The following is a 23,891-nucleotide window of genomic DNA, read 5'->3' as shown; positions in this document are numbered from 1 at the left end:
GTCTTTACACTTTTTTAATGACGATTTCCTTTCAAAAATGCAACCAACCAATGCTAAATCCTGAAGTTCTATTCACACAAAGCCACGAACGCCAGCATGTACAATCATATGAAAAACAGTGATTGTTGCAAGCAATAAAGAGATCTGGATTCAACACAATTAAATACTGTACATGGATGAAAAACCAAAACTGCAACGTTTACATAACTTACGTTGATGCCGCACGTCAAACTCTTTCGCGATGAAGGATTTGCATGTTAGATAGTCCTCCACAGCCACGATTGCCTTGTACGTTGTTCGGATATCACAATTCTTCTATTAAATCCATGGTTTAATTGCTGTATATAAGCTATGCTGCTAGTTTTTTTTTATGTGCTCGCATCGACAGGATAAACACGGAAGCTGGTTACGTGACAGGGCCTTGGGAAGACCCGACAACAGAGTTCGAGAGAGTGCCTGAATAGAATGCCGGCGCGCAGCTGTGACGTAACAACAGCTCTTGTTTGTATCTGGATGTGATAACGGCTACGTTTTGTTATTAAAAAGACCGACCAGTAGTAATGAAAGCTGTGAGCTATCAACAGTCTCAGCTAATCGCTAGTTTTTTTATTGTGCTTGCGTCGACAGGATAAACACGGAAGCTGGCTACGTGACTGGGGGATCTTTAATACAGAATGGAATGAAAACTAAACATTGTTGCAAAAACGATTGCATCCATATACAGTAGTGGGCATGTACATACAGTAACACTGCAACAGGGAAACTGCAACGCTTACATCTTACTGTACATTATGTATGCATGTTTTGTCTGAGAACCATGTTGCATCCGAAAGCCGCCAGTAGAGGGCAACCAGGCTCCATAGGATACAGTATACAGTACAGTACATTAAATCTTTCATCGATTGCAAACATGTCTGCTTTACTCTTTCTGTTCTGTATTTGAATCATATCCATGAATGGATGTGTAACAAGAAAGCATATTCTCCGAATCTGAAGCCATTGTTTGGCTTCTCCAGCAATGCAAGACGTCTTGGCGTGACGTGAAGTCATTTTTATTGGTGTTTTGCATTTATCATACTGCGTGTTTTGGGTATTGTAGATGCTATAAAACCTTTTTCTGATGTCAGTCAAGAAACAAACGTCTTTATTTTATCCTTACTCTTCAACCATGTTAATAAAGTATTTTGCGGCACGTCGAATTCCTTTGCAATAGAGGATTTGCTCCGTGTTGGATTCTCCTCAACAGCCACGATTGCCATGTGCTTCGTTCCGAGATCATAATTCTTTCGTTTCGTCATTGTTGAAGACACACGAGCTGCCGTCTGCTACACACGAGCTGACGTCTGAAAAAGGTACTGTTGACCTTCAGGGTGCCAGTGGAAAATGGACTACTGTTGGTCGTAGAAGGAGAGGAGGGAGGTGTGCCCGGAGGAAAAGAGAAATGGAACGCCAAGAACTAAGAGTAGGAACTTTGAATGTAGGAACAATGACAGGTAAAGGTCGAGAGCTGGTTGACATGATGCAGAGAAGTAAGGTAGACATACTGTGTGTCCAGGAGACCAAGTGGAAAGGGAGCAAGGCTAGAAGCTTAGGGTCAGGGTTTAAGTTGTTCTATCATGGTGAAGACAGAAAGAGAAATGGAGTTGGGGTTATCTTAAAAGAGGAGTTTGTTAGGAATGTCTTAGAAGTAAAAAGAGTATCAGTATGTTCAATGTTGTTTGTGGGTATGCCCCACAAGTAGGATGTGAGCTGGCGGAGAAGGAGACATTTTGGTTGGACTTTGATGAAGTCATAAAGAACATCCCGAGAAGTGAGAGGGTTGTAATTGGTGGAGAATTCAATGGACATGTTGGCGCAGGAAACAAAGATGATGAGGACGTGTGGGCAGGTTTGGACTCCAGATGAGGAACGCTGAAGGACAGATGGTGGTTGACTTTGCTAAGAGAATGCAAATGGCTATTGTGAATACTTTCTTTCAGAAGAGACAGGAACATAGGGTGACCTATAAGAGTGGAGGCAGAAGTACACAGGTAGACTACATTTTGTGTCAACGGCGCCATCTAAAAGAAATCAGTGACTGCAAAGTAGTGGTTGGTGAGAGTGTAGCCAGACAGCATAGGTTGGTGGTGTGTAGGATGACGCTTTGCCCCAGGGTGGGGACGACAAGTATGCTACTGGGACAAGAACACCATCAAATTACAGCCTCCCAAGGAGTAATACCATTATTGGTACATGGAATGTCCGCATACTGTATGCCTGTGGGAAAGTGAAAGAGCTGACCCATGAACTACACAGATACAGGTGGGATGTCTTGGGACTGACGGAGGTCAGGTGGACCAGCTGTGGCGAGACAACCACAGACGAAGGCCACAAGATATGGTATAGTGGAGAAGAATCTAGACACCAACATGGAGTTGGCTTTATTGTCAACAAGAGCAAAATTAACTCAGTCATCAGCCGCACACCTATATCCAGCAGACTCATCAGCATCCGGATTGCTGCGCGGCCCATGAATATTACCAACATCCAAGTGTATGCCCCAACGACGGACTATGATGATGATGATGCAGTAGAAACATTCTATGAGGAGTTAGAAAATTCCATTAAGGCAACACCCAAGAAGGACTTTCTCATTGTCCAGGGAGACTGGAATGCCAAAATAGGCACAGATGCGTATGAGCACTGGGAAGGGACAGCAGGGCGTTTTGGGATAGGAGAAACAAATGATAGAGGCTTAAGACTTCTGGAATTTGCAAGGAGCCATAAGCTCATCGCAGCCAACACACTGTTTCCACATAAAACCTTCCGCAGAACGACATGGCATTCACCAAATGGTGCCATACACAATCAAATTGACTATATCTTGACCCCTCAAAGATTCAAGTCAAGCATAAACAAAGCCCAAACCAGGACGTTTCCTGGCGCAGACGTGGGAAGTGACCACGATATGGTGCTGCTAACACTCAAACTCAAACTCAAAAGCCAAAAGCAAAATGGTTCACCACGAATCAGTTTTAACTTAGAAAAACTGAAAGACCCACAAGTTGCAGGAATATTTGAGGCAAGCATAGGAGGAAAATTTGCCAGCCTTAACCTTCTACAAGACATTGACTCACTGACAGACGCTATGGAGAGCACATTTGTGGAAACAGCGACTGAAGTACTAGGGAAGTATAGGACGAAGAAGAAACCGTGGGTCACAGATGACATCCTTGATCTGTGTGACCACAGAAGGACACTAAAAAGGACCAAGAAGGATGACCCAGAGGCTGCGAAACAGCACACTATGGTGAACAAATATATTAGGAAGAGGATGAGGGAAACAAAGGAGAAGTGGATCACAGAGCAGTGTGGCAAAATAGACACAGGTATACGACAGGGCAACAGTAAAGCAGCATACGCCACATTGAAGGATTTGACAAAGACGCAGCAACACACTGCAACAATAATAGAAGATGGGGACGGTGCTCTGCTAACCGAAAAGTCAGCAGTAATCAGAAGATGGACAGAGTACTGCCAGGAATAAAACCCAACCAGAACGTAATCACTGACGCCGCAAAGGTCACCAGCGAAGATGATGACGTGCCGATAATCCAGGCAGAAGTGGAGGAGGCAGTAAGGAACCTGAAGATCAGCAAGTCACCTGGTATCGATAACATCCCGGCTGAACATTGGAAACATGGAGGACACGAGACAATTAAAGCACTCACACACATTTGTCAAGATATTTGGAGAACCAAGCAATGGCCCCAAAAATGGACACAATCTCTGGTTATCCCTATCCCGAAGAAGGGGAACTCAAGGCAGTGTCAGAACTACAGGACAATAAGCCTGATCTGCCACACAAGCAAAGTGCTGCTAAGGATCATCCTGAACAGACTAAAGAGTAGGGGAGAGGAAATTATCGCAGATGAGCAAGCAGGATTCCGACCAAAAAGGAGTACCACAGAGCAGATTTTTAACATCAGATTACTTATCGAAAAACACCTCCAGCATCAACATGACCTGTTCCACAACTTCATCGACTTTAAAAAAGCCTTTGACAGGGTGTGCCATGAGGGGATGTGGCAGGTGCTCCGAAACTACAACTTCAACAAGAATCTCATCCAGGTCATTCAGTCACTCTACATCAACTCAAGCAGTGCAGTTCTCATGAACAACACCATAGGGGAACTTTTCAAAACATGTATCGGTGTCCGACAAGGCTGTCTTCTGTCCCCCGTCCTATTCAACATCTTTCTGGAAAACATCATGGATGAGGCCCTGGAAGAGTTTCACACCTCCATATCCATCGGAGGAAGACCCATCTGTAACCTCCGGTTTGCTGATGACATAGATCTGATGGGAAAAAGCGAAGCCGAACTCCAGGAGCTTACCACCAGACTGGAAAAGGTAGCGAGGGGTTACGGTATGCAAATAAGCGCAGAGAAAAGCAAGATACTGGTCAATAGCTACAATAAAACAACACCGACAAAAATCACAATGAACGGGCAAACCCTAGAAGTGGTGAAGGATTTAAAATACCTTGGGTCCTTTGTGAGTGAGGATGGCAGCTCCACAAAGGATTAAATCACGAATTGCAATAGCAACATCAGCCATGACAAGACTGGCCAGAATTTGGAGGAGCAATACCATCGGCTTCGCAGTGAAGGTCAGGCTGTACAAGTCTTTAGTACTCTCCACCTTGTTATACGGCTGCTAGAGCTGGACACTTACAGCAGACACGGAGCGCAGGATCAAGGCGTTTGAGCATAAGAGCTACAGAAGGATGCTCAATATATCCTACAGGGAAGACCGCACAAATGACTACCTCAGACAGCTAGTCATCACCCTTTCTGGAGAACAAGAGCCTGTACTCTCAATGGTGAAACGTCGTAAAATGGCCTGGTTTGGCCACGCATACCTCACTATCCAAAACCATCCTGGAGGGGACAGTGGAAGGGAAGTGGAGAAGAGGAAGACAGAGGAAGTGCTGGATGGACAACATTAAGGAATGGACAGGCTGCAGCTTCCACACCCTGCTACGAACTGCTGAAGACCGAGAGCGCTGGAGATCTTTGACTGCCCAGACGTCCATCATGTCACCCCTACGGCCTTCTAGGCCATTGTCAGAAAGATAACTCGAGGGAACTGGTTAGGAACTGGAACTGGCACAATGACAGATATCCAACTCGTTATCGTAACCCTTGACTTGAGACTCTGTCCTGATTCTCGTGAACATCACACTGGTTTTCCCGTAACTATATGCATCTTGTCATCTTTGACAACACCAGTCGTGACATCGCCGTTCAAAAATAAACCGCACATCAGACTGACAGCCTATGTTGAAATACCTGACAAAAAAGCCCAAAATTCAGGTGTCATGGACGCATTATATCAACCGTTTGCAGGAGAAAAACATGACTGGAATCCATTGTTATCAAACACGTGGTATCGTTATGCTACATTAATTGCTAAACAAAATAGGAAAAGTAATTGCTTTGTTTGTTCTTTTATGCCACATTCTGTAACGCAACAAAGAGTGCATTCAAAGGTATTTGGAGATAAAATGGCTCGAGTTGCATATATGTTAATATCTTCGCATAAACCTGATCAACATTTTCCAGTTCTTCGCAATGCTTCGAGAGGAGAGATTGTTCCAAGTTTAGACACCATTTTGGAAACTGAAAATCAGGTTATGACCGAGAGCAGATTGCGATTACCAGTATGCGTTGCAATGTACGGTACAGGTCAAAATTTAGGTTTTATAGATGAGAATAGATGTTTATATGTGTTACCGTTAAACACCAATGTCACCATTTTACCTGGATCTTCACATCTTTGGTGGTTACGTGGTTGGAAAGTATATTCTTTTATTCCTCCGAGAGCCTACGGTATGTGCGCACCTGTTACTGTAACTGACAATACTTTCATCGTTACCAGTCGTCCAGCGCACCATCATGTGAAAAGAAGAGTGTCGTTTAAGCCCCATGATTCGATCTGGGGAACTGATGTTTCAGAACAATTCAAACACCGTAGCACAGGAAGTAAGGTAATGTTAGCTCTTTTTCCACAAATTGGAGTGGCTAAAAATATGCTACGAATTGAAACAATCGACTACAGGTTTCAAGTGTTTGTAAATGCCAGTTTGGAAGTAGATGAAATGCAAAACACTGAAATTGCAGCAATTAGACAAATGGTGCTGCAAAATAGAATGGTTTTGGACCCCACACGGGGGCGTCTGTGCTATGGTGGGTGACACTTGTTGTACATACCCGAAGAAGCGAATTCCATAAACATGACTGATGCTTTGTCTGTTGTCAGGGATCTCAGAGACGCCATGGCCAAAGATCGACGGACTGATCACCCGTGGATCTTTGACGGGCTCTTTGGGGGCTCTTGGTATAAGACTTTGCTCAGAATGTTTATCCCATTCGCAATTGTGATTGTACTTATTTTCTTAGTCATTGGTTGTATTATTCCATGCTTAAGAACAATGCTAATGAATATAATAACTAATTCTCAGGTGAATTACGCAAAGGTTTTGTATCAACAAATGCGTGAAGGGGACCCAGTGTTGTAGCTAGGGGTAGTACACCATGGCCAGAGAGTGGTTGCTCCAAAAGAACAAAAGCAAAAAAAAGGAAACGGAGAGCCGAGAAGGAGTTTTCCTCATTAAAAACCCTCAAAAATGGAGAGGTTATATATCACAGCAGCAAAATTGTGATAGAGGTTTTTCGCCTTCTCCATGGTTAGTTAAATAATATTAGACGTTGGATAGATGAGATTAGAATGGTTCCCTGTGCAATTAGTATGATGTGCATGCATGAAAACTTTTGGAAATGTATGAACTGATGTTTAAATGTACAACAGGAGGGAATGATAGAGTGTTTATGCACATTAGTAAACATATTACGTTATTTCATGTCCAGATTAGTAAACATATGTTTTTTCATGTTTACCTTAGTATACATTATGATTAGTGCACGTTTAATTTCAGTCTAATTTAGTTAAATACAATTATCAGTCTTATTAGTTCAATAGTCGTTGCAAAGAAGCAACAGCTCCAACGACAATCTAAGACCCTCCCAACACTGAGTTGTTCGTAACCGATTGGATGGGAAGATCGACTTGTCCGCAACTGATTGGACAACAGATCGCCACTGTGTATGTTTAAAAACTTGTCAGAGCGGGAGCTCGTTCTCTTTGCTCTTTGCTTCTTCTCTTTGTTCTATCTTTGTCCATGTTCTCATGTCTTCGTCCCACCGAGACGAGAAGTGCTTTTTCTGTCTCATTAGAATAAAGTAGTTTTTTGTTCACCATCTATCGTCGTTGCTGATATTTTTATCAAGTGAACTTCGGACAATACCGAACCAGGAAAGACGAACAAGAGTTTTAACCGAACAAGAGCCTTCCTGATTTCTGAATGGCTTTCAGCTGCTGGCACACCTGCCTTCATTCCAGCTCTCTCCTCTGGGGGAAAATGGTGCCACTCATCTTTGGACTACAGCTTCGGCCATATCTGTAGTTTGCCAAGACACTCATCTTTGGACTACAGCTTTGGACATATTTGACACGTACTTTGGCTGTTATGGGACCAAAAAAGACCCCACCACAGGCTTGTGTTCATCCGAAGAAGACACAAACCAAAATTACAGTCGAGGAGAAGAAGGAGATCATTGAGAGACACGAACAAGGTGTGCGTTTGTCTGATTTAACAGCCCAGTACCAATATGCTAAGTCCACCATTGCTACCATCCTTTGCAACAAAGAAGCCATGAAAGGTGCGTGTGTTGCTAAAGGTGTTTCCGTGCTGTTAAAGCAACGGTCTCGGGCAATAGAAGAGGTTGAAAAACTTCTGTTAATTTGGATTAACGAAAAACAGCTAGCCGGCGACAGCGTGAATAAAGCCATTATATCCGAGAAAGCACGGCTAATTCACTCTGATATCGTCATGCAGCAACCTGGAAGTTTGCGGTTTATTGAGACAAGGGATCATTACTCGAAATGGTGAAAGAAGGAGGCTGCGTTCCTCAGCAAGTATTTATTGCAGATGAGACCGACCTAAAAAGATGCCCAACCGGACTTTCATAACACAGGATTCCATCAAGCCATCAACGACCATCACAAAGGTAAATAAAACGACTTTATTATAGAGTACAGTTCATTTCTTTAATTACAGTCCTTATGGAATGTGAATCCTTCCAAACAGCAATTCTCTTCGACCTGCCACCCCATTCCATCAAGCCATCAATGACCATCACAAACGTAAATAAAACGACTTTATTATATAGTCCAGTGTATTTCTTTCATTACAATACAATAGTACATTTATTATACATAGAATAAGGTACAGTGGGACCTTGGCTTACGCACTTAATTGGTTCCCAGACAGAGTGTGCAGGCGAAAAGTGTATATTCCAAGAATTAATTTCCCATAGAAAACCATTAAAATGAGAATAATCAGTTCCCAGGTCTCCATGAAATTATTAAAACGATAAACAATATAGTACCTTATTCTAAAAAAATGTGAATGTGCAGTGCATTACTTCCGGGTCAAGCGTACCCTGGCGCGCTTTGGCTGCCGCTGCTTGCCCGCGAATGTTTTTAGCCACTTTTTAACCTCTTTTTATCTTTTTACGGTTCCCAAACCACTGGAAATACCAGACAGTCACCAGACGAACGTTGGCTATCGATTCATCTCATGATTCCGGTCGCTTATCCGGTTCACAGACGAAGCCGCGTTATTATCCCCATTCACCTGTTCCCGCTGTTGAGGGTTAACCTGGCCGCTGCCTCTCTCTGGATGTTGCTGGTGGATATCACGTCGATTCTCCATCGACCTGTTGGACGGCTGCAGTACTCGGCGGTCGGAGCTGCTCAAATTCCTATCCCAATGGACAAACCTGACACCGGCGATTATCCACTTCCCGGAAATCGCTCGTCGCCCTTTCCGGAGGTATATCCACCGCGGATCACGTCGAGACTTTCACCTCGATGGCTCCAGGGATATCACCTCCCTGTGGTCATACGTCCGCCAGCCGCACAGAAGGAGCAGCTGCTCCCTGGATCACCGTATGTTAGCCGGCCTGGCTAGGTCGGCTAATGTGCCTTGAAGTGGGGACGCCACCAGCGTCAACTTCGGCCTCATCAACGTCCGCTCGGGAAAGGGGTGTCCAGGACATCCTAAGTGACCGTAAATTGACTTTTTCTGTATTAATGAGACCTGGCAAACGTCGGGAGACTTTTCTCAGCTCAACAACGCGACTCCGCCAGGCTTTGTTTACATTTCTAAGACCCGCCTCTCAGGCCGCGGAGGTAGTCTCGCGATAATTAACCGCTTAAGTTTTACTCCCGGAAACCCTATCATTGGAATGCCTTGCATGTAAAATTTCCGGACCCTGTCCCACAATCATAGCCACTGTCTACTGTTGGGTTATTTCTTATCGTTCGCCCTTGGTTCATTGCTTCGACGGGTGTAGATGGAGATCGATGGTTAAATCATCAGGGAGCCAGGTCTTGAACAGAAAGTTGATTTAATTGGGAGAGCACGGGCATTGCGGTGTGGACAGAGGAGCGAGCGTGGAGAGAGAGAGACGAACGGGCTGCAGGAGTATTTATGCGGCGCATAGTAATGACGCGACAGGATGTGACGTAATGAAAACGCGACATCGTGTAAAGGAGGACAGGATATGACGTATGAGGAAGTTCAAAATGTAAACAAAGACGACAGAGCGATGTTTAGAGATGTTTGTATGGCGAATTACCCTAACATATACCGTGCACCGAAACCACATTGTGACTTTCTAAAAGAGTTCTCTGATGTCCTCACACACCTCTCCACCCTGTCACCAAATGTAATTATTCTCGGGGACTTCAACATTCACATGGACAATTCCACTCTTCCCCTCACCAAAGACTTCACCTCCTCACTTGACAGCTTTGGTCCGCATCAATTCTCGGGTTTCCCCACCCAAATAAAAGGCCATACTCTGGACCTCATTTGCATTTCTGGCCTTACCCCAACGAATTACACAGCAAATGAACTTTCTATGACAGACCATTTCTTGGTTTCATTCAACGTTTCCATTACCCTCACTCTCCTCAAACCATCACATATCTCCACAAGCATCATCACATATCGCAACATCAAGGACATCAACACTGCCACCCTCGCCGAGATGATTGCCACCCTGACACCGGACTACAACTCCTCCCCTGGTGAACTTGTTTCCCGGTACAACACGGACCTCACGAACACCCTCAATGCCCTTGCGCCTGTAAAGTCCCGGTCTGTCCAATTCACCGCCCATCTCCGCTCCTTCAAGACTAAAACTCAGCAACTGGAAAGACTTTATAGGAAGACCGTTCTCATTACTCGCAAGGACATGTACACAGCTCACCTCACCCATTACAAGGACTCTATCTCACGCGCAAAATCGCAATACTACTCTGGACTCATTGACTCAAATCCTGCAAACACACGGGTCCTCTTTTCCCTCTATAACAAAATCATACAACTTCCTATCTCGCTCCCCTCACACTTTTATTCCTCTGACACCTGCAATGCTCTGCTTATATTTTTTAGCGAAAAGGTCATCAAAATCCATCAACACCTCGGCTCCTCTATCCCCCTCTCCCAACCTTTCTACTCCTTCCCAACTGCTATCTGCTTTTAAACTCCCCCATCCCTCTATAATCTCAGACATAATCACCAAATCCAAGAATTCCTCTTTTCAGCTCGACCCCCGCTACTATCCTTATCCAGTCCTGCCTACCCTCTCTTCTCCCATTTATTTCAACCATTATCAACTGGAATTGTTCCGATCCCACTCAGAACCGCAGCTTTTACTCCAATCCTGAAAAAAACCTGCCTCAGATCCAAACAATTTCAATAACTCACGTCCAATTTCCCATCTTCCATTCATCACCAAAATCCTTGAAAAAACAGTTGCCTCCCAGCTTCACTCTCACCTGACTCACAATAACCTTTACGAACAATTTCAGTCTGGTTTCCGCCCCCGCCACAGTACTGAATCGGCTCTCATAAAAATCACGAATGATGTTTTCATGGCAGCCGATGCCGGTTCACTCTCCATCCTCATCCTTCTCGACCTAACCGCGGCTTTTGACACGATTTCCCACCCCATCCTGCTCGACAGACTTTCCACCCGAGGCATTACGCACACCTCACTTTGCTGGTTTCACTCCTGTCTCTCTGATCGCTCACAATTTATCCAAATCAACTCGTTCACCTCACGGTCCTCTCCTGTGTCCTCTGGTGTGCCCCAAGGGTTTGTCCTGGGGCCCCATTCTCTTTATTACCAACCTTCTTCCTCTTGGCAATATTTTCTGCAATTTTGGCATTCATTTTCACTGCTTCGCGAATGACACCCAACTCTACCTCTCCAGCAAACCCGACACCTCTCTTCCACCTTCATCCACCACATCACCCCTGTCCTCCAGCAGCTCCACTGGCTCCCTGTTAAACATCGGATCAAATTCAAAATGCTTCTGTTTACATTCAAAGCCATCGATAACCTTGCCCCTCCCTATCTGACTGAGCTGCTTGAAATCTCCGTTCCCTCTCGGTCGCTCAGATCCTCATTCTCCCTTCACCTCTATGTGCCCTCTGCCCGTCTCACCACGATGGGATGCAGAGCGTTCAGCCGCTCTGCTCCCAAACTCTGGAATTCACTTCCACCCAACATCCGTAGTATTGACTCCCTCCCTCTTTTCAAGTCCCACCTCAAAACCCATCTGTTTAAAATTGCTTTCAATGTCTAGTTCAATCTGCTCCATGATATAATTGCTTCATTCACGCTGTCGCCGGCTAGCTGATTTTCGTTATTCCAAATTAACAGAGCTTTTTCAACCTCTTCTTGTCACATGCGAGTTGACAGCTGGGGCGCGGCCGCCGCTCCCGACCTCTGCCAGCTGCTGTCAATCCCCTAATCACAGATACTGGCACATTTAAACTAGTCACTGTCACCTCACCAGCGCCGAATGATACGACGCCTCGCCCGTGTCTCGGACTTTTGCCATCTACGACGATTTGCCCCGCCCGAGGTGATTGTTGGCCGCGATCGCGTAAGCTAGTTGCTTTTCGCAATCGCAAGCTTTTGCACCCCGTGTGCCATTTTATTTTCCGAGCTTGTTAGGCTGTACGGATCGCCCCCGCCCATCGCCCCCATACTCACTGTACCCATTTTTGTCGTTTATTTTGTCACGTTATTCCGGGTCCATGGAATCATCGGACCCATGCTTTTTGTTGGAATAAAATCTCTGCCAGCATCTACGTCGGAACGTGACACTTCTATTGCCCCAGACCGTTGCTTTGACAGCACGGAAACACCTTTAGCAACACACGCAACTTAGCATATTGGTACTGTTAAATCATATGAACGCACACCTTGTTCGTGTTTCTCAATGATCTCCTTCTCCTCAACTGTAATTTTGTTTTGTGTCTTCTTCGGCTGAACACGAGCCTGTGGTGGGGTCTTTTTCGGTCCCATCACAGCAAAACTCTCCGTTATAAATCCTTGAATACGATCGATGTGTGCACTCAAGAGAAAGGGGGTGTGGAAAGGTAGGCCGGCTGTTCAGTCGTGTGCTTTGGTGTTCTTCCGCCGAAGATTACTCCGCCGGCCATGGTGGGGTGGTGGTCCATGTGTATCCCGAAAGGTTTAATTTTCATAAATTTAACGTTTGTACACCGAAAAATTCGGAAGGCAAGGTGTTCGTAAACCGAGGCCCCACTGTATATTGTTTGTAGTTTTAAGGCTTATTTAATTGAAAATTATATTTTATAGAGACCTGGGAACGGATTATTCTAATTTTAATGGTTTCCTATGGGAACATTTATTTGGGGTTACACACTTTTAGCCTTACACACTCTGGGAACCAATTAAGTGTGTAAGCCAAGGTCCCACTGTAATACATTTCATTTCTAAGCACCTTTCAAAACTTTCAAGGACACTTTACAGTCACGGCATAAGAACTTTTTTTTGTGTGCGAGTGAGCAGAGGCAGCTATTCGCGCCAGCTTTCCCTTTATCTGGAAGTAACACAGCAGCAAAGTTGTGTAAGGAAGAGGAAAGCAAAGAAAGAAGTAGAAAAACAAACTACAGGAGCTGCTGGAAAGGCAGCCACTCTCGCGGTGCCATCCTGAAGTAAAAACAAAGAACAATAAATAAATAAATAAATAAATAAATAAATAATATGGCAACACAAAGACACAGAGGCATTCATTCTTCAGAATTGAGTCACTTGGCGGACCGAATGGCGGCCAGGTTCTTGTGATCGGTGAAGACAGTGAAGTGGTGTTTGGCCCCTTCGAGCCAGTGTCTCCACTCTTGCAGCGCCAGGATTACCACCAACAATTCGCGGTGCCCCACATCGTAGTTGGCTTCCGCAGGGCTGAGATGGCGGGAGGAGAAGGCGCGTGGGTGGAGCTTCTGGTCAGCTGGGGAGCGCTGGGATAATACGGCTCAGATGCGTCGACCTCTACCGCGAACGCGCGGTCCGGGTCAGGGTGGCGTAAAGGGTCAGGGGGGGTTTTGAAGGCGCGACGGAGGCGGTTAAATGCCCCCTCCGCGTCGGGTGTCCACCTAAAGGGAACCTTGGTGGAAGTGAGACTGATTAGGGGAAGTGCCTTCTGACTATAACCGCGGATGAAGCGGCGGTAGAGGTTGGCAAACCCCAAAAATTGCTGGAGTTGTTTGCGCGTCTTGGGGGTTGGCCATTCTACCACCGCTTTGGTCTTGGCGGGTTCGGCCCAAAGTTGCCCCTGCTCCACGATGAACCCTAGGAAAGAGAGAGAGCGGATGTGGAACTCGCACTTCTCTGCCTTCACGTAGAGCCGGTTTTGCAGGAGCCGCGCTAGGACCCGTCGGACATGCTGCCGGTGTTCTTCTGCGGATTTAGAGAAGATGAGGATGTCGTCCAAATAGACAAAGACAAATACGTTGAGAAAATCCCTGAGCACATCATTGATAAGGCTTTGAAATACGGCGGAAGCGTTGGTAAGTCCGAACGGCATCACCATGTATTAAAAATGCCCCAAGGGCGTTTTGAATGCAGTCTTCCGCTCGTCCCCCTCGCTGATGCGAACCAGATGGTATGCGCTACGCAAATCCAGCTTAGTGAATATGGTGGCCGATTGGAGGGGCGCGAAGGCCGAATCCAAGAGGAGGAGAGGGTATTTTTGCGGATGGTGATGTCATTCAGACCCCGGTCATCAACACACGGACGCCGGGACTGATCTTTCTTTTCATTAAAGAAGAACCCCGCGCCGAGCGGAGAACGCGAGGGACGGATGAGTCCCGCCGCGAGGGAGGAGTCAATGTCTGTGCGCAGGGCTTCTTGTTCCAGGTGTGGTATAGTCGGGAGTGCGGTAGTGAAGCCCCTGGCTGCTGTTCTATGGTACAGTCATACGGTCGGTGGGGAGGCAGGGTGTTAGGGTAATTCGCCATACAAACATCTCTAAACATCGCTCTGTAATCTTTGTTTACATTTTGAACTTCCTCGTATGTCATATCCTGCCTTCCTTTACACGATGTCGCATTTTTATTGCGTCACATCCTGTCGCGTCATTACTATGCGCCGCATAAATACTCCTGCAGCCCGTTTGTCTCTCTCTCCATGCGCTCCCTCCTTATCGACACACAATGTCTCCAGCTCTCCCAAATTAAATCAACTTTCTGTTCAAGTCCTGGCTCCCTGATGATTTAACCGTCGATCTCCATCAACACCCGTCGAAGCAATGAACCAAGGGCGAACGATAAAAAATAACCCAACACAGGGATTGCGCGCTATCCTTGCTGAATGCCTCCCGTAGATCGTGGTAACGACGCGGCACGCCCTTGAGACATATCTCTTTGGGCGAGCCGCCACGGGAGGGGTCACGGCCTGCCGGAGCCGACTGCACACAGTTAGTATAACAGTAGGGCTCCAACCCTGTATGTTGGGGCCCTCCCACGATATGGAAGGTCCCAGCACGAGTGGCACGTTCCGGAAGGGCATGAGCAAAACCCGGCAAAGTTCGACGTGGTTGCCCGACAGTTTGAGTGACTCGTGTAACCCTGGCTAAAAGTCGGCTGTCAAGGTCGAGTATCTCCTTGGGGATTTTAAGTTCCTCGATGCCGCACCCTAATGATGCTGCCAGTTGGGGGTTGGTAAAGCACCCGTCCGCACGCGAATCCACTAACGCCCCTGTATCTTGGGAATTGGACGGGTCAATTGATTTGCCGTCCAACTCCAACCGTGTGACGGGCGCCGTCCTCGACACTTCCGACGCGCGCCGCGGTCGTCGTTTAGACAGGGACTTACAGGTGCTGGAGGTCTTTGGAGGAGGGCCTTGAGTGCGACGACCCCCGGGGTTGGCGCGATCGCTCCCGCTCCCCATCTGCATCGGATCTGGGGACCCCTCCTGGCGTCGCACCTGCTCGTTGCCGCCAGGTGTGGTCGTCCGCTGCTTGCTTCCGGGTTCGCCGGTCCGCTGGGTGCCTTGCTCCCGCTGCCTCTCCCGGAGACGATGGTCCAAGCAGATGACTACATCGATCATCTCGCTGAGGGTGGTGCCTGCATCGCGGGTGGTCAACTCGTCCTTGAGAGCAGCGCTCAGTCCACGACGAAACACTCCTCTCAGCGCCCGATCGTTGTAGCCGCTCCGGGCAGCCAGGATGCGGAAGGCGATGGAATACTTAGCGGCAGAACGTGTTCCTTGTGTGCAGTCCAGGAGCAGTCCCTCTACCTCGCACTCAGTGACCGGATGGTGGAACACCTGGCGAAACTCGGCCACGAAGTCCGGGTTGGATTCACATAGTCCGGGCTGGGACTCCCGGACGGCCAATACCCAGGACTCGGCCTGGCCCCTGAGCAGGCTGGTAATGAAGGCAACCTTAGCCTCATCGCTAACGTAGGTGGAGGGTTGTTGCTCGAAAACCAGCGAGCACTGCATCAAGAATTGAGCACAGCGCCCGGGCTCGCCTGTGTAGCATGAGGGGTGCAGTAGGGAGAGCTCGCGACTACTCACAGGGGGGGAGGAAGGGGCCATCAGGGTAGCGAGGCGTGTCTCAACCCCTTCAAAGCATTGAGCCAGCAAGTACACGGTATGGCGGATCTCCGCGACAGCTTATGCCAGCTGGCTCGAACGCTCCGCCTGATGGGCTAAAACAGACAAGAACTTGTCTCCATCGGCGGGTTCCATAGTTGGCCGGTGTATTATGTCACGTCCGCACGAGGGGAGGCACCAGAACTTGGCGGCCGAAAAAAAAGTGAAGGGAACTGGAACCACAATACTCGATGGAGACGGTATAGTTCAAAAAGGGTTTTTACTGAGACACGCAGGGCAAAACAGAATGTGAGGCAACCGAACTGAGAGCCACGACAGCCGAGCGGGACCAACCTGCGTACTGCTGGGTGACAGGGTCATGAATGGATGAATAAAGCGGCGAAAAACCGAGCGGAACCGGGTGGCTATAGCCAGAAGGCACAATCAATGGGATTGGAATCAGGTGAGTGAGCCCGGAGAGCAGGGAGGGGAGGGGCGCGCACCTGACGCCAATCAGGATGTGACAGTAGTAGGTTGTAGCGCGATTGCTAATCTTAGCTAAGTCACTGCCGCAATAATAAGTCACGCATGGTAGGATCTAATTATTCTAAGATAGCTCCAGGCAGGCAATTATTTCATCTTGCTGCTTGCCTCTGAAAAGCTAGCTTAAATTCAGTACCTTGTGGTCACTAATCTCACCTGTCGGCTGAGTAAAACCTGAACTGGTTGCCAGACACTCACAGGGAGGACACACAGACAAACAGCCTTTCACGCTCACACCTTGGGACAATGTAGATTGTTTTATCGATTTATAATGCATCTTTTAGGAATGTAGGAGGAAACCTACCTTGGCTGACGAAACCTTGGCTGACGAAACCTTGGCTGACGAACTTAATTGGTTCCCAGACAGAGTGTGAAAGGCAAAAAGTGTGTATCCCCAGTGTCTGAAACTCATGACAAAAAGTTCGTGGACATCCGGGCAGACAACCCCATTTTTCACAACTTGAAACATTTTATTATTATTATTATTATTATTATTATTATTATTATTATTGTCCGCCAAAAATTAAGAACATTATGATAACTGTAATAAAGAACTCTGTCGCAGATTTTTATTGTTTTAACTTTGTAATTCCAGGCAGAAAATCCCCTCATATGGTGGGACCTTGGCTTACGAACTTAATTGGTTCCCAGACAGAGTGTGGAAGGCAAAAAGTGTGTATCCCAAAAATTAATTTCCCATAGGAAACCATTAAAATGAGAATAATCCGTTCCCGGGTCCCCATAAAACATAATTTTCTACTTTCTAATTTTCTAAACCTTAAAACTACACAAAATATACCTTATTTTATGTATAATAAAACAGTGCTATAGTATTATGATTAAAGAAATAAACTGTACTATCCAATAAAGTCATGTTATTTACCTTTGTGATGGTCGTTAATGGCTTGATGGAATGGAGTGTCCGGTTTCCTCAGTATTAAACACTTGATGAGGAACATAGGCTTCTTTCACCATCTTGAGGAATGATACCTTGTAGGTGCTTTCTCTGTGATAATTTTATCTAGTTCGTCATCAATTGTGTTCTGTTTAGCTGAGTGTACAGATGACTTGTGCGGGTTATTTGTGGATATTTTAACTGTTTTCTATGCATTTTCTCACTATTCTCACACTCTCACACTTGTTTTTTGTTTCAAGCTCTGTCATCTCCCTTTCCCTGTGTTTTCTCACTCTCTCTCTGTCTGCCTGTCTCTTTAATGTTTAACCCCCCACCCCCCTACACTGCTGGGTTTTACCGAAGACACCATTTTGTTTTTTGGAGAATGGCCTCACTCTCTCTCTCTGTCTGTAACCAGTGTCTGAAACTCATGACAAAAAGTTAGTAGACACCCGGGCAGACAACTCTGAAAAGTTTCCGGCCCGGCCATAAAGTTGCCTGCCCCATTTTTCACAACTTGAAACACAATAAGACAACTAATCTGAAAAAAAAATTAGTGTGACGTATAAAGGAAACCTAGACACTGGTTTAGATATGTGGACGATACCATTGTCATAATTAAAAAACAAGAAATTCAATCCTTCACAGTTCACCTCAACTCGGTAGACATCAACATTAAATTTACTCGTGAGGACATTAAAGAGAACCAACTAGCCTTTTTGATTGTAAAGTAATTATAAAAGAGGACAGAGCACTAAAAACAGAAGTCTTTAGGAAGGCTACGGACACTGACCAATACTTACTTTTCGATTCTAACCACCCTTTACAACACAATCTAGGAGTTATCAGAACCCTCCAGCATAGGGCTAAACTCATACCAACAGGCGTTGAAGGTAGAGAAAATGAGTCAAAACATATCAGGAGAGCACTCCCAAACTGTGGGTACCCCCAGTAGTCATTTAACAAATGTCAGAAAGAAAGAATAGGGAATTAAACCAACAATTCTGAAGATACAAAAATGAGAGGAGTAGCAGTACCTTACATTGCAGGAGTTCCTGAAAAACTACAAAGAGTCCATTGATTCCTACTTATTTCAAACCGATAAACACTTTAAGGCAAAAATTAGTGCATCCAAATGATAGGCTGCCAAATGAAAAACAAAGTAATGTGGTTTATTCAATACATTGTAAGAATGAAAATTGAGAAGAAAGAATGAAAAAAGAGCAGTACATTGGGGAGACGAAACAAATTGTCAAAAAAAGACTATCAACATCGCAGGGATAATACTAGTGGGCCTCAATCGGCAGGACATATTGACCTAAAACCTAGCAACCACTCATTTGACGACAATGAGGTTAAAATCTTAGCGAAAGAACATAGATGGTTTGAAAGGGGAGTAAAAGAGGCGATTTTCATGAAACAACTGAATCCTTCATTAAACCGGTTTGGTGGGGTGAGGTTCAACTTGGATTGTTCATACAATAGCCTGCTTAGGCAACATAGGAGTAGTAATACTGATGAGGTGATACCAGTCGAAGTGGGGCAATCAGGCCAGTCGTTAGTCAGCACAATAGGAACTATCAGGGCAGCTGCAGGGAGTAGTCCTCTGCTCCCCCCAACCTGAGAGTAGGGACCTATCATAGCAGAGTCCGGCACCACCATGTCTGGACAATAGGGATATATATATATATATATATATATAGTAAATATATATATATATATATATATATATATATATATATATATATATATATATATATATATATATATAGTAAAGTCTCGTTATATCGATATCGGATATATCGATAGTCCCGGTTATATCGATACTATTTCTATGCACGCACGGAGAAAATTACATGCTATATATAGGGCCTAAACCACCAGTAAGACTTTAGTTTGCTGACGAAGTTTCTTGGATAAGAAGTGAAACGTCCGACACCTTCAAAGAAGTACAGATGACAGCTGAAGAAACCTTTTCATCGAAGTATAAAGGATTTGTTTTAATTCAGGAAGTCTTCTTTTCCTTTCGGCTTTTCCCTTCAAAGGGTCGCCACAGCCAATCAGTAACCTCCATCCTCAGAGGTATGATACGTATGTTTGTTTTGGCCCAGCTTTTACGTCGGATGCCCTTCCTGACACAACCCTCTGTATTTATCCGGGCTTGGGACCGGCACAAGAAGACTTATGTCCCTTTGTGGCTACAGAACAAGCAACTCGCTCAGTAAAAGGCTCCCAAACACAAAATGGTCATCAGCACAGCAACAATCAAAAAAGCAAAACTATACTCATAAGAAGTACATATATATATGTACTTCTACATATATATAGTAATAATATATATACTGTTGTATATACTGTTGTATAATAATAATATATATATATATAATACTAGGGCGACCCGGTAGTCAAGTGGTTAGCACACCGGCTTCACAGTGCAGAGGTCGCCGGTTCGCATCCCGGTCCGGCCTCCCTGTGTGGAGTTTGCATGTTCTCCCCGGACGCGCGTGGGTTCTCTCCGGGTCCTCCGGTTTCCTCCCACACTCCAAAAACATGCATGGCAGGCAGATTGACCACTCCAAAATGTCCCTAGATGTGAGTGTGAGAGTGACTGTTGTATGTCTTTGTGTGCCCTGCGATTGGCTGGCAACCAATTCAGAGTGCCCCCCCCCTCGTGCCCGAAGACAGCTGAGATAGGCTCCAGCAACCCCCGCAACCCTAATGAGGAATAAGCGGTACGGAAAATGAGATGAGATGAGATATTAATACTAATATATACATATATGTATATATTAAAAAGAAGAAACACTTGTCCTCAGACTTACCACTCCCAGATTTTTTATTATTATTATTATTATTATTATTATGACTATGATTATTATGATATTATTATTCTTGAGGTCAACAATTGATGTGCAAAGACAAATTGCTGGTTTGACAATTTGCTATTTTTAGCCCTCACTGCCAATTGACCCAGATTTTTTTCACTGGTCATCATGCCGACGAGCGTTTGAAATCCATTCGCATCCATGATATACGTTTAAAACGTGACGCACAAAAATGGACGGACGCATCCAAACATTTTTGACTCTGTTAGGTGTACTTGTTGCGCTCTCCACTATGGTAAGGGGGATACAGTGTTGTGGGATTCAGAAAAAAAACACAAGACAAGCGGTGATGTACGTCTTGACTCAACCGTGGTTTACTTCGAATGCCCATGGGTAATATAAACGTTATGCGCACAACAACTTCCTGTCCAACAATGTAAATCGGTCAGACACGAAACACTAAACGAAGCAGGCGTTCCTTGTTTAAATAAACATTTTAGATGTTTACCATTTGCGATTTGCTTTACCTGTTACCAAAATATTAAATAAGGTACTTTTTAACCTGTCACATACTTTCCGAGATGAAGTGAATCCATGTCAATGATGTACTTTGAAATTGTGTGTGATCAATCGCTATATTTCTTTTAGCTGCATTTGTGTGTACTTATAGACACCTACAGGAATGATTCAAAAGTCCTGCATTAATTCAGATCGACGGTATTCAATAGCGATGTGTGATGATAATATTGGACATGTGTATTTCTTTTGCTTTGATGTCTGCTTTCGGTTCTGACCGGTTGAGGTTTTATCGCCGCTGTTCAGGAAGTAACGACCAGAAATGCTCCCATGTTTAATTTATAGTAAATATCCCTGGCTTAAGATTTTGCTCCAGTTGTCATTTGTCATCATGGTGCACTATGCAACGTTTGCGTTGTGTTGTCTGCGCAAAGCTATGTGGACTCCACTTTCTCGGCGGCTTTCAAAACTCTCAACGTTCGTTTGTCAATTTGCATACTCGGCACCGGCAGCCAATCAGAAGCCTGCTTCTGACTACACCCTGACTGAAAAGTGTGCTTGAGAGTTTTGAAAGCCGCTGAGAAAGTGGAGGCCACGTGGCTCGTAGCGTTTTGTTTGTGGCTTTTGTGTTATTGAATAAAACAAACGTTTGATTTGAAAAAAAATCTCTTTTTTTCTCAAAGAAGTTGTCGGCCATCCGGGCCGAGATGTTTTGAAAGTTGTACGCCCGATATAAAAGTTGTACGTCCCGGGCCACCGGGCAGACGCTATTTCAAACACTGCTGTAACCCCTATCCCACTGCTGCGTTCTTGGCCAATCACGTAGCTTTAACCAAAGACTGGGGGGCAGGCAATAGAGGACAAAAACAGTGGCCACTATTTTCTTGTTAGAACGGGCTCGTTCGCAAACGACACATCACTCATTGTGGCAGCACCGTGTGTATCCCGAAAAGTAGTTTGTATGCCAAGGTACAATTTTCATCAATGTAACGTTCGTAAACCGAAGGGGTAAGCCAAAGGGTAAGCCAAGGGCTAAGCCAAGGGGTTCGTAAACTGAGGTTTCACTGTATTTCGAAAATTAAAAATTCCATTATTTGTCGTAGAACAATAATCTATACATCATTTGAAAGCTATTTAAAGTACAACAGACACCATTTTTTTGTTTCCTAAATGACATCGGAAAAACACTTTTATAGCATCTAAAATACCCAAAAAACACGCAGGCTGATATTTTTAGTCAAATGCAAAACACCAATAAACATGATTGAAAGTTTCCCAAAACTACTTCAAAATGACCTTGGAAGTGGCGATTTTCAGAGGGTCCCGCCCTCTTGTTTGTGACGTCACGCCAGGACGTCTTGCCTTGCTTGAAAATCAAAAGAATAGCCTCAGATTTGGAGAAGATGCTTTCTTGTTACTCATCCAGTATGAATATGATTAAAATAGTTCTGAAGAGGAAAGCATAAATGTTTGCAATTGATTAAAGAAGTCCTTCCGTATTATTTTGAGGCGTTTGGACTCATATGTAGCTCCCAAAAAATGAACAAGATGGCGCCCAATATCCATTGGAAATGGGCTGATTTGTCTGCTGGGAATTTGTGTCAACTAGTATCAATTAGTAATCTTGGTGCAACACACAACGATTCACCATTGCATTATTTGTGTTTTCCTTCTAAATTCGCCATCAACACGGATCAACACGAAGTTTTTAGACCAAACAAAGTGAAGTACTATATTGTAAAATGCATTGTGTGTTGCTTTCTCGGTCAGGGGCGTTCAAGACGTGACGTCATGTCATGAATCGTCACCAACTCGAAAACAAGACTTCCTGAATATTCAGTGTGATTCTTAAAACATGAAATGTAGCTATATGCGGTGGAATCTTTGTAAAATGCGCTCAGTAGAAGTCGTTTGAAGTGATTTTACAAATTATGGACACAACTTGTCCAGTGGTGTCGGTTGTCCTTTAAACGCACTTTAATATGGTATAAGAAAATGTGTGATGAATTATTATTGAAACATTTTGTCACATCCCAACTGTTGTGCTGATGTCAAACTCATCTTGCAGCCTCTCCAACAGCCCGAGGACAGACAAGAGCAGCCAGGGATAAAAGAGCAGATGGTAAGAAAGTGGAAAAGGTTGCGTGTGTCTTCGGGATATGCTTGTAGATCCGACATGCAGGCAAATGTTCTCAAACAAGTTTGCATGTCATTAAATGCACGAGTGAACAGAGGTGGGATTTTTTTCTCCCCTACAACCAAAAGGTACAGGTTGACGACCTGAACCAGGCGAAACCGCGTATCCGTGCGTGCGCGTGAAACACCCGAACCACACGCGCGTTATGTTACAGTACATGTTAACATCAGTTGCACCGGATGAACCTTTGCGATCGAAATAGCTCAAAAAGGTGATGTTACAGGTTGAAACAAAAGAGAAGCGTCCGCAGTGGGGAGCGGCTTATGTGCACCTCCACTCCCCTCGCTCTGATCAGCGTGGAGTGGAGTGGATGTGAAAGGATGCTAGTTCAGTCTTGTCTTACCTGTTCAAGATCTTCCTGATCCGCTGGTACACGCTCGGTGCCGGGGTCCCCGTGCCCCTTGGAAGGCTCTCCACAGTGGACACGACGGAAATCATCGTTGCTCGTGCGAGAGGAGCGATCAGCACATGTCTGCTTCGTGGAGAGAGGAAGGCGGGAGAAGACGGGCAGTGGCCTCGAGGAGGAGGATGAGGAAGAGAAGCCCCCCGTGCCCCGTGTTAAATGTTGAAGAGCTCAGTCGAATGATGTCCAAGTGGTCCACGCCGGTTTCCAAGATTGCAAGCGCCTGTTTTGAAGCCGCAAAACGAGCCAGTGTGTGGACAGTTGAAGATTGTCACCACTAGGGGCGCCCATTTACTTGGTGGGGCTCTTGAAGAGTAGTTATAATAATAATAATAATAATAATAATAATAATAATAATAATAATGAATTTTCCGTCCCGCTTATTCCTCATTAGGGTCGCGGGGGTTGCCGGAGCCTATCCCAGCTGTCTTCGGGCACGAGGCGGGGGACACCCTGAATTGGTTGTCAGCCAATCGCAGG

General features: G+C 45.3%; 1 protein-coding gene across 1 annotated transcript in view; it reads right to left on the bottom strand.

The window, feature by feature from the left end:
• Positions 1 to 23,672, bottom strand: part of slc35f1 (solute carrier family 35 member F1) — a 50,506-nt gene extending 26,834 nt beyond the window's left edge. The window contains 1 exon segment of the mRNA XM_089021928.1: positions 23,352 to 23,672. Within this exon segment, the coding sequence (XP_088878054.1) occupies positions 23,352 to 23,446 (95 nt within the window). The 5' untranslated portion in view covers positions 23,447 to 23,672.
• Positions 23,673 to 23,891: the final 219 nt, after the last annotated feature.

The sequence above is a fragment of the Hippocampus bargibanti genome, linkage group LG19 (genome assembly GCF_051943395.1).
Source record: "Hippocampus bargibanti isolate YZ-2025 linkage group LG19, ASM5194339v1, whole genome shotgun sequence".
Classification (NCBI taxonomy): domain Eukaryota; kingdom Metazoa; phylum Chordata; class Actinopteri; order Syngnathiformes; family Syngnathidae; genus Hippocampus; species Hippocampus bargibanti.
The sequence above is the reverse complement of the archived record's forward strand: the minus strand, read 5'-3'. Positions and strand labels throughout refer to the sequence as shown.